Source organism: Carassius carassius, chromosome 38, assembly GCF_963082965.1.
Source record: "Carassius carassius chromosome 38, fCarCar2.1, whole genome shotgun sequence".
NCBI lineage: Eukaryota > Metazoa > Chordata > Actinopteri > Cypriniformes > Cyprinidae > Carassius > Carassius carassius.
In genome coordinates this window covers 25,703,639-25,715,694 of record NC_081792.1, presented here as the reverse complement: position 1 = coordinate 25,715,694, position 12,056 = coordinate 25,703,639, and the positions used below count along the sequence as shown (strand labels likewise).

At 41.9% G+C, this 12,056-nt stretch overlaps 1 protein-coding gene across 3 annotated transcripts in view; it reads left to right on the top strand.

Annotated features, from left to right (window-relative positions):
- The window catches only part of LOC132119650 (ERC protein 2-like), a 54,995-nt gene that overhangs the window by 31,913 nt on the left and 11,026 nt on the right, over window positions 1-12,056 (top strand). For all 3 annotated transcript variants that reach the window (XM_059529799.1, XM_059529798.1, XM_059529797.1), the window contains 5 exons: window positions 311-448; window positions 934-1,074; window positions 1,171-1,311; window positions 8,555-8,590; window positions 9,771-9,973. In XM_059529799.1, the coding sequence (XP_059385782.1) occupies window positions 311-448; window positions 934-1,074; window positions 1,171-1,311; window positions 8,555-8,590; window positions 9,771-9,973 (659 nt within the window). The remainder of the gene's footprint in view (window positions 1-310; window positions 449-933; window positions 1,075-1,170; window positions 1,312-8,554; window positions 8,591-9,770; window positions 9,974-12,056) is intronic.

Below are 12,056 nucleotides of genomic sequence, written 5' to 3'. Positions count from 1 at the left end.
ATACTCATGCTCTTGCAAACTGTTCTAACTTACCAACTTGTAGATTTTAAATAAATATTAATATAGAGTTGTTGTGGTCGTGATGTTGAAGTCATGCGATTGTGATATAGTTCATTTATAGCCTAACTCTTACTTCTGACAATTATATTTAGGCTCCAAGATTCATAGCATTTGCATTGATTTGTAAAGATTTTCATGATGAACAAAACATCTAAGAATCATAATCAATCAAAGAGAACTCCAAACTCTCAATTAACTGTTCGATGTTTGCTAAATCCAGACTCGTTTTTATCTTCTTGCTCTCTCTCAGATTGAGAACCTTCAGGAGCAGCTGAGGGATAAAGATAAACAGCTCGGGAATCTAAAGGACAGGGTCAAGTCTCTCCAGACGGACTCCAGCAACACTGATACTGCCCTCGTCACGCTAGAGGAAGCCCTGTCCGAGAAGGTGCCAGAAATCGTCCCAAACAAGTGGAAGTGGAAATGAAAATTTAGGACAGAAGCACATAAAATTAGAGCTCCCTCATGTTATATATGCTAATTAATGGTTTTGGTGAAACCTGACACTTTTCACTATAAATGAAGTTTCAAGTTCGAAAAATTGCCTTTGACAACAGGCTGTGTAAGACATTTTCACAGTATTGTACACCTAGGAAATAAATTGTGCCTGCTGATAGCAATGTTTATTTGCATGCACTGTGGACATGCAAATAAACATGCAAATAAACCATGCAAAACATGGCCAAAAAAATTTATTAAATACAGCACATTTCTCAGCAACTTAATGACATTTTTTGTGAATTTACCCCCAATCTGTGAAGAATGAAGACATTTACAGACATTTATTTATAAACCTTGAGTGTTAGGGAAGGGGAAAATGTTTTAGCATGCTCAATTAGCCGCGAGTTCAGATGCAATGTGTTTTTGTCACAGGAGCGAATTATCGAGCGCCTGAAAGAGCAAAGGGAGAGGGAAGACAGAGAGAGAATGGAGGAGGTGGACTCATATAAAAAAGAGAATAAAGACCTGAAAGAGAAGGTGAACTCTTTACAAGTGGAGCTAACAGAGAAAGAGGTGCGTCAGTGATTGTGTGCGTGTCTTGTTTCAGTTGTGTTTCTTGGAGGTTTTGATCGGACTGTCAGCTCTCTTCTTGTCTTGCTCTTCCTCCAGTCGAGTCTCATAGATTTAAAAGAACACGCCTCCTCGCTGGCCTCATCAGGTCTGAAGAAAGACTCCAAACTCAAGTCCCTTGAGATCGCAATCGAGCAGAAGAAAGAGGAATGCAGTAAACTGGAGACACAGTTACAAAAGGTATGATTTTTCTTCTTCATTTGCTATTGGACATTTTTACAATTTCTGGATTATCCGCATCAGTTGAATCAGAAATTCAGATTAACAGAAGTAGTTGTTCCTCTGTGTGTCAACTCCAGGGTATGCTGACAGTTTTCCAAATAGAAAATGCATATTTTTGTTTTAATAAATAATTGTAGGTGTTAAATATTGTGTAAATTAAAACTTAATTTTTTATTATTATTTAATTTTAGCAATCATGTGTATTTAGAATTTCAGATCTTTTTTAAAATTATACATACATACATACTGTACATATATATATATATATATATATATATATATATATATATATATATATATATATATATATATTTCACAAGTTTAAGGTCATTTCAAAAGTTAAGTTTAAGCAAGAAGGCACTAAATAGTTCAGAAATGAATTTTTCATTGTTAAAAAAAAATAAATGTTTTTCCTTTGAACATTCTATTCTTTAAAGAATTCAGTAAAAATATTTAAAAAATAACAACTGATTTTAACATTGTTAACAATAAGACATTTTTCTTGATGAGCTCATCAGTAATGATGCTGAAAATTCCGCTTTGTCATAGAAATAAATTACATTTTAAAATATATTCAAATAGAAAATAGTTGTTCCTTTTCAGGAACTCGAGCTGCGTCTAGCGCTTTGGGGAACGTCCCTGACGAGACCGACTCTGAATATCGTGTGCAATCCGTCCATCGGAAAGGCGTGACGTCACGGGCGGGGTGACGTAGCGACCAGGAAGCTATAAAAGCTGGCCTCAGCTTTCGAATCTGTCAGCAAGCGCTCTGTGTGTGCATGTCAAAAGTCTGTCCTGTTGGTCCTATTTATTGTTGTCTGTCCCTTAGCCATTAAAAGATCGCTAAAACAGCTCAATATGCCAAAACAAAAGCAAAAGACCTAACATATGAAGGGCGATTCCAAGCCACGTTATAGATTGTGTGTTCCTCCCTGCCCTCGCTACATTACGAGTGGGGATACACACAGTTTGTGCGTGGCTTGCCTGGGATCGAAGCACGCTGAGTCGGCTCTCGAGGGGGCCGACTGCCCGCATTGTGAACGAATGCCAATGCGGACGCTTCGATCCCGCAGGGCTCTCTTCGAGAAGTTAGCCTTCGCAAGCGTTCCTCGCGATGCCGGTTCCGCTTTCGCCGAGGCGAAGCCGCGCCGGCATTCGTTGGGTTCGCAGATCGATCTGCTGGAAGGTATGGAGACGGGCACGTCCTTATCTCCTACCGTACCCACCAGATCTGCCTGATTCCGGGGTTTGGAAGCCCGAGCTTCGGCTCTTCCCCCCGAGCGTCGGGCTTGACGCTCTGCCTTTCTTTCTCCGAGGAGATTGATACGGAGGGCGTCGGCGAGCTTGTAGTTGCACAAACAAAGTTGCATAAGCACAGTATAAAACAAACAGTGTCATTATACGGGCAGCCTTAGTGAGCAGCTATTTAATCTCTGAGGGGATTAATATTGTTTGTGTGACTAAGCTATTCGCGCGCTGTCGAGGCAACGCGTGTATTACATCATTTTCAGTTTTGATGTGAATTTTTCCATACCCGACCGCGTGTCTGGTTATTTTAACTCCATTTAATAAGCAGGAGTTGGTTCTATCACTTCAATGTGTACTTTATCACAATCTAGACCGTGTTTACTTGTCTGATTGTTTGATTTCACTAAATTCTGAGGAATTTGGATTGCATTAGATTCTGAGGAATCTAGTGACTGTTATCTAACTTCGAGAAGTTCAATATATCACTTCAATGTGTATTGTATCACAATCCAGACCGTATTTACTTGTCTGATTGTTTGATTTCATTAAATTCTGAGGAATATAATGACAGGTATTTGACTCATGAAGTTAGATGTACTGGAGGGACTGCTGGGCGGGAGCAGCCCCCTCCGCGTACAAACAGTCACTACTACAGAGGGCAGCCCCTACTGGGGTAGAGCGGTGTCCACCTCATTACACGGTGCCCGTCTCACCTCAGTGCCCTCGGGAGGTGGGTCTGCCAACCCTGCCGGAGTTTCAGGGTGCAGCGGCCTCCAGCGAGCACTACTCAGTTATTTCCGCCCGTGAGCGTAGCGGAGCTGGGATGCTCGCCTCCCCTTCGGGGGCCTCTTACTCCAGAGATCAGTCTCGAGAGACTGATTCCCTTAGTACATTAGCTAGCAGCGTGGAAACTACTGCCAATGTATCTCAATGGGTCCTGCGCACAGTGGAAAGACAATAGTCGGCCTCCTGCAGGCTCTGGTTATGGAACAAAAAAGTGAATACCCTTTTTAGGAAGGAGGCCATCGAGGTGGTCCCTCCTCTAGTCAGGGAGTCCGGGTTTTATAGCCGGTATTTCATAGTTCCAAAGAAGGATGGGGAGTTGCGTTCGATCTTAGACTTATGTCATCTAAACCTCTCAGTAATGTCACTGAAGTTCAAAATGCTCACTGTCAAACGGATTATAGCTCAAATCAGATCCGAGGACTGGTTTGTCTCAATAGATCTCAAGACGCATACTTCCATCCTTCCACAACACAGGAAGTTTCTGAGGTTCGCTTTTGGGGGCAAAGCCTACCAATACTGAGTACTTCCCTTTGGCCTTGCACTCTCACCCCGCACGTTCACGAAATGTGTAGATGCGGCTCTGGTATCCCTCCGTATGCAGGGCATCCGCATTCTGAACTATATCGACGATTGGTTGATTCTAGCTCAATCAGAGCAGATGGCGGTTCGACATCGAGATGTCGTCCTCGCACACATGGGGGAGCTGGGTTTGAGACTAAACGCCAAGAAGAGTGTACTTTCTCCAGTTCAGAGAACCACCTATCTAGGCGTAGTGTGGAATTCGACCACGATGCAGGCACGCTTGTCTCCTGCTCGGATCGAGTCGATCCTCACGTCAGCCGAGAGAGTCAAAGAAGGCCAGTCGCTCACTGTCAAACAATTCCAGAGATTGTTAGGGCTGATGGCAGCTGTGTCCAACGTGATACCTTTTGGCCTGCTGTACATGAGACCCCTACAGTGGTGGCTCAAGTCCAAGGGCTTTTCCCCGAGGGGAAATCCACTTCGAGTTATCAAGGTCACGTGGCGGTGCCTTCGTGCCTTAGACATGTGGAAGAAACCTTGGTTCTTGAATCAGGGCACGGTGCTGGGAGCTCCTTGTCGCCGTGTAATGCTAGCGACAGACGCGTCCCTCACCGGTTGGGGTGCGGTCATGAGTGGCCACCCTGCCCGCGGTCTGTGGAGCGATCGCCATCTGACATGGCACATCAATTGCCTAGAGATGCTAGCAGTCTACCGAGCATTTAAATATTTCCTCCCAGACCTGAGAGGTCACCATGTGTTGGTGCGCACCGACAACACATCAGTGGTCTCTTATATCAATCACCAGGGGGGTCTGCGTTCACGCCCCTTGTACAAGCTGGCACACCAGATCCTTCTGTGGTCCCAGGGCAAACTCCTCTCGATCAGAGCAGTGTATATTCCTGGGAGGTTGAATGTGGGAGCAGACATACTGTCGAGGCAGGGGCCGAGGCCCGGGGAATGGATGCTTCACCCCGAGGTGGTGAAGCAGATATGGAGAGTATTTGGCACAGCCCAGGTGGACCTCTTTGCGACTCAGGAGACATCGCAATGTCCCCTCTGGTTCTCTCTAGTTCATCCAGCTCCTCTGGGACTGGACGCTATGGTACAGACCTGGCCGAGGCTTCGTCTGTACGCTTTTCCCCCTATCGCTCTGCTCCCGTGAGTTCTGGCGAGAGTACGCCAGGACGGGGTCCGTCTGTTATTAGTAGCCCCGTTCTGGCCGGGCCGACCATGGTTCTCAGATCTAGTCTCGCTCCTCGACGGCTCTCCGTGGGAGATACCGATCAGGACAGACCTACTCTCACAGGCGCAGGGTACGATAATTCACCCTCGCCCGGAGTTGTGGAAGCTGTGGGTGTGGCCCCTGAGGGGGCACAACTGTTAGCAGCTGGTCTCTCAACCGAGGTTGTTGAGACCCTACTCCAATCCAGAGCTCCCGCTACGAGGAAACTGTACGCCCTGAAGTGGAAACTCTTCACTTCATGGTGCAGAGACCGCCAGCTTGACCCAGCAAACTGCCCAGTTGGTACAGTTCTGGAGTTTTTACAAGCCAGGCTCTCTGCGGGGTTATCCCACTCCACCTTAAAGGTTTACGTGGCGGCCATAGCTGCTTTCCATGTCCCTTTCAATGATCAGTCAGTGGGTAGACACCCCCTAGTTACACGTTTCCTCCGAGGTGCACTGAGGCTGAGACCTCCAGTACGGTCCCGTGTTCCCCCCTGGGATTTGGTTGTGGTGCTAGAGGCTCTTTGTAAAGCTCCATTCGAGCCAATTCAAGACATCTCAGACAGACATCTAACAATTAAAACTGCCCTGTTATTGGCAATCACCTCTCTAAAGAGAGTTGGAGATCTCCAGGCCCTCTCGGTGGCCCCTACCTACCTAGACTTTGCCCCTGGTATGGCCAAAGCATTCTTACACCCTCGAGCGGGGTATGTTCCGAAGGTTCCCTCTGTCACACCACAACCTATCGTACTGCAGGCCTTCTGTCCTCCTCCCTTTCGGGAGCCAGACCAAGAGAAGCTAAACTGTATGTGTCCAGTGCGAGCACTGGACGTATACGTCCACAGAGCTGCCCTGTGGAGAAAATCCGACCAACTGCTTGTTTGCTATGGTCCTTCTAACAAGGGTTCTCCTGCCACCAAGCAGACCCTTAGTCGTTGGATAGTCGAGGCTATCAACGTCTCCTATGAGTCCTCTGGTCTTCCCCCTCCTTTGGGGGCCAAGGCTCACTCTACTCTGGGTATGGCGGCCTCTAAGGCCTTCTCAGCAGGTGTGTCCCTCTTGGACATCTGCAACGCTGCGGGGTGGTCCACGCCCTCCACATTTGTCCGATTTTACAATCTTGACATGCGAGCCACGCCGGGCTCTTCTGTTCTCTCGTCTTAGCTGTGCTCTTCGGATACACACTAGGCAGGGATTTGGAAGTCTGGCAGCGTTGGCACATCGTTCCCCAAAGCGCTAGACGCAGCTCGAGTTCCTGAAAAGGAACGCCTCAAGGTTACGTATGTAACCCTAGTTCCTTGAAGGAACGAGACGCTGCGTCGCAAAGCCATACTCCCGGCACCCCTGCCGGCGCTTGCTTCCCTACTCGAAGCTGAGGCCAGCTGCACGGCACGTGCTTTTATAGCTTCCTGGTCGCTACGTCACCCCGCCCGTGACGTCACGCCTTTCCGATGGACGGATTGCACACGATATTCAGAGTCGGTCTCGTCAGGGACGTTCCCCAAAGCGCTAGACGCAGCGTCTCGTTCCTTCAAGGAACTAGGGTTACATACGTAACCTTGAGGCGTTTTATATTGCAAAAGAATTTCACAATGTTTTCGCAAGATTTTTCTGTAATATTCATTGTTTTTAATCAAGTAAATGCAAAAGAGACTTCTTTCAAAATATTAAAGGGGTCTTATGATGCTTTTTAAAGATCATTATTTTGTGTATTTGGTGTAACATAATATGTTGACATGCTTTAATGTTAAAAAAACACATTATTTTTCAAATACTGTAGATTATTGTAGGTCCTCTATGCCCCGCCTCTCTCAAACGCATAGTTTTCTTCAAAGTCCCTCCTTCTGAAAAGCGCAGTCTGCTCTGATTGGGCAACTGACCCAGTGCATTGGGATTGGACTAACACCACAAGCACTTGTCGGAAATATAATGGCCCTTTCCGTAATCGTGAGCTTCATCTTTTAAAATAAATATAAAGACAGTTAATAATGTCCTTAGTTTTATCATCGGTTCAAGCCTGAAAGAGAAACAGAGATGAAGTGATGAAGCTCCTATGTGTTTGCAGTACACAAGCCATGGACGGTTAAAACAGCTGACTCCACTGTTTGACACGGTCTCTCTCTCTCTCTCTCTCTCTCTTTCTCACACACACACACACGCATACACACACACGCACGTGCACACACACATGTGCGACTCGCAAAACTGCACATTTGAACAGTCAATAGCAAATAATTAAACTAATAACAAAAAATGCTCACAGTAGCTGATCCGGAAGCACCAGGAAGTCAGAATGACATCCTCTCCTAGGTTCACGAAATAGTCGTCCATAAAATGCGTTGCTGTTTTGTTGTAAGTAATCTTAAAGATTCTTAAATGCATCTACTTTCAGAAGGCCAAATAAAGTGTTTTTCCTTTTGCCTAGATACACACACATCTCCCTGACATGACTGCTTCAACACTAACTGTAGTTACTGAAACCACTCCTCCTTTCTTTGCGTGAACATTTTGGCGGCATTACGCAAATATTTCCCATAGTGACGTAGAAATGGTGGGATGTGTTTGAATGAGATGTTTTAGGGGGGCATGGCAAAGTCTTAACTTTGATAAAGAATATCTCTTTGGATTTGAGACTTTAGTCTTTGCAACTTTACAGATCATCTTTATGCACCAAGAGCTTGTAACACTTTAACACTGAAATCGCATAATATGACCACTTTAAAATTCAAATTTAATTTAATTTTTTAATTTCACAGAAGTTTTGAATGGTAGTGCATGTATTATAAGCATAACAATCTTTTGGAAAAGTTTTTTCCAATTTTTTTTAAAAGACTGAAACATTTGGTACAAAGGAGTTTATGTGCTCAATGTCAGAAATTTGCTGATTTGATTGACAGTGCAAAGTGTTTTTTTCTGTTTCTGTTTCTGTTGATTTTGCATAAATCTCAGGTTTTCTCTGTGGTCTCACTGTATATATTTTGGCAGTATACTCTAGGAATATCTACCTTTTTAAAACCCATATCAATCAACCTTTAATTTTCACCACTAAAATTATGCCAGTTTTTTCAATGAATGTATTTTCTCCATCGTCTTAATGGCCACTCATTTTAGAGGGCATCGTGGGAACTGTATAAAAGTGTTTATGAGATATTTCTGTCTTTGTCTAAATACTCTTATTTGACAGTAGCTGCGTCTCAAAACCTAGTGAATTGCCTACTTACAGTAAATGGCATTTTTGGGTGCCGGGGGCACATAAAATATTTGAAATGTGACTGTGATGATCAGACATGTGTTGCTCTCTGGTTGTTTATATTCTCCTGTGTCGAACATTATCATTATCCTGAAAGAAGAGCTAATGATAAAGCTTGTACTGTCCCTTCATCCTCCTCCTCCTCCTCATATTCCCTCCTTTGCAATGTAGCAAGCAGAGCAACTGTTCAGTCAAATGAACAATCCCGTAAGTGTCTCTCTGGATCTGTACTAATACACATTGAAAACATGAGGACACTATACTCTTAGTTTCTTTCTTTACCCAAAACTTGTAAAGGTATGCAAATAATTCAACATATGCTGCATTATAGAAAGAAGGGGTTATAATTTATGGTCTGATAAACTTTATAGTTCAGGAACAATATATAATATGTATATTAGGTAGGTACAGCTTTTCATAATTATGTTAAATGTCACGTAAAAATATCTGGACGTCTGGTTGTTTTTGGAGGTTGTTGCAGTTGCAGGTTATTTGGGTTCTTGCATATAGAGAAATATAAATAATTTAATGTTTAGTAAATTGTGCATTACAAAAATTTAATTTGAGTAGTAATTATTTTGTTTTATTTTATTATTTTTCCCCAAAAAATGTTTTGGTGCAATACAGATCTTTTCAGAATCTTGCATATGAATCCTGTTTACTATTCATAAATGTTTTTATCATATAAACTGTATGTAGTGACAACAATGAGATGAAACCAACAGGATTAAAACATATTTAAATGGGATTCAAGGGCATTCTGTGAAATGTTGAAAAACTGTATTGTTTCCTCATGCTTCCAATGTTTCCTTGAAGTTAATACCCAGATAATTGAACACGCATATGTCTGAAAGCAAACACATTGCAAAGAACCTTACCACTGAACCATGGAGCTAAAATCCACATTTGCATGTTGCGTTGCATGTTCCTCTGTCTTGTGAGTTTAATTCCTCTCATGTTATGTGAACATTTTGAGAATCTGCTGTGTCAGCTTTGATCTAACTTTTGGTTTTATGACCACATTATTACCACATTATCGCTTTTTTTAGATTTTGTATTGTGTGTGATCCATTGTGCATTCATTTTCAATGTGCAGATGTATGAAAGAAAATTATGCGTAACTGCAGCTTCCTTAGTTTTACAGTATGACACAATCCCCTATATTTAGTTTTAACTGCAACAAGCCAAAGAAGCACATTTTATCTTTGGGATTTATGCATTTAAAGCTTGGCTAATTATCTGCTTTGTGGAGCTTTGTTAATACCTGTAGTCTGCAATACTGGTGAATGTGTTGCTGGTAATGTTTCTTCATGAATGGATTTTGATTGACTGAGACTGGGTTTTTAACTGGTTTCTATGGTGATGCCTTCCATTCATCCTTATACAGAAGGCCCATGAAGTGGAGGTGCAGCAAAGCTCACGGGGGAACCCTGAATATGTGGACCGGGTCAAACTTCTGGAAAAGGAGGTGTCTTTCTACAAAGAAGAGTCCAGCAAATCCCAGGCTGAGGTCGAGAGGTTGCTGGAGATTCTGAGAGAGGTGGAGACAGAGAAAAACGACAAGGATAAGAAGATCGCAGAACTGGAAAGGTGAGAAAAGTAACTTTTTTGCGTTCTAAATGCTTTTGGAAGTGTGATGTTGAGCATTTAAATCACATTGGCACTACCAGTTAAAGTTGTTTTATTTTTTTAATTTTTTTTTTGCATAAATGTTATGATTTTGAAAAGCATTTGATCTTATACTTATACTTAAATGCTTGGAATTTGTTTTGTAGAAGAACAAAATTTGTGAATTTGTACATTTATTGTAGTATATGCTGTATAAATGTATTACAAAATAATTTTATTTAATGCATCTAAAGCATACACGTGCATACCATACAATATAATAGATGCATAGAAAAAAATATATATAATAAACATAATTTAATGTGTTTGGCCAGATAATTATACAAGCATTTCTTTACAAAAGAAAATATTTAATTAATAAAAAATTAATTAATTAAAAAATGATTTGGGCCATGAAGTGTGATGGTTTTTCCACTATGGGATAATTATTATTATTATTATTTTATTTTTTTTACATCAGTGTTATTTAAATGTTCTTCTAAAATGTTAAAAGTAGTATTAATAGACAATGAATAAACATGTCCAAACATTCCTTTGTAGTGTAAATATTACAATTCAGGTGAATTTTATAAGATTTGACGAGCTGAAAATGATTTATGATGCCTGCATGAGTTTCATAATGCAGCATCAGGACTGATCTCTCGTTTTTTTCTGATATCTCGGGCTTTGACAGCATCTTTTCACAGTTTCTACTGTACTTAATATCAAATTCTGCTGGGGTATAACATCAAAATGCTGATGTCAAAGGCCGTTTGTGCTCTCAGAGCTGGTCATGTTCTAGAGATGAAATATGATGATGATTGCAAATATTTATGCTGTTTCCTGAAATCATGCATTCATGAGGTCATCAGTATTCTGTGTGTTTTTGACATGTTCTGAATATTGATATTGAGCTTGTGTTTGGTGGTTGTGAATTGCCTTCTCTGTGATGACTGCAATTCCTGACAGATCTGTGTGTTTTGGCATGTTCATATACAACTGCCGTCATATTGCTTTACTCTTCTTCTAAATACTTATGTTTAGTTATTGTTGTCTAATTTGTCAGGTCCATGCTAGTCATATGTTCAGGTTGTACATCATCTGAAATGGGTATTCACACTAACAGCAATTTCAAAGTGACTGTAATTGATTGAGATATGACACAACAAAGTGATGAAACAAGCATTAATACAATTAGTGGATAATACTAAATATGTCTCATTTCTAATTCTATTTATATAATATATATAACGCAAAACATTGACTACCCATAGTAGAAATGATCAGCATTCCAAATGAGTTTGATTTATGCATTTATGCATTATGATGCATTATGCAGTACTGCAGTTTGTGCTTTATATGCACTTTTTCCCTTTTAATAATAAAATTTCTGTCAGTATTAACAGCCCTAGGAATAGAGCATCAGGCACTAAGTTCAGTTCCTCGTAGGTTCTTCAGCTCTCGCTCAAAGTCTCGTAGCTTTTTCTCGGTTGACGTGCTCATGCTTTAGTGTTGATGTGGTTTAATTAACCATGTGTATTTCTATTCTGTTTTGTTTACCATCTCGCCAACTCTTTCTCTGTTCTGTTTGTTGGTCTTTCTCTTTTTCCGACCTTCTTCCCTTCCTCCTGTTCTTCCACGTTCCTTCATCTTCTGTCAAAAAACACTAATTTCTTGTTTAAAATTTCTTTTCAATCCTTTCCTATCCTGCCTCTCCTATGAATTTCTCTCATTCATCTATCTATCTATCTATCTATCTATCTATCTATCTATCTATCTATCTATCTATCTATCTATCTATCTATCTATCTATCTATCTATCTATCTATCTATCTATCTTCATCCGTGTTACCTCCATCCATAAACCTCCATCCATAACTTCATAACTCATACCCTCTTCACTGTGGCCTAGTCCCCCTCCCACTGCTGCCCGCCCCGCGCCCCGCCCTGGTGGCAGAGCCCCCTCTGACCCTCCCCCCTCTGTGTCCGCTGGCCCCCAGCAGATTGGGGGCATGGTGTGGGACTTCCTGGGAAAGTGAGTGCTCTGTACTGGCACCACGGCTCG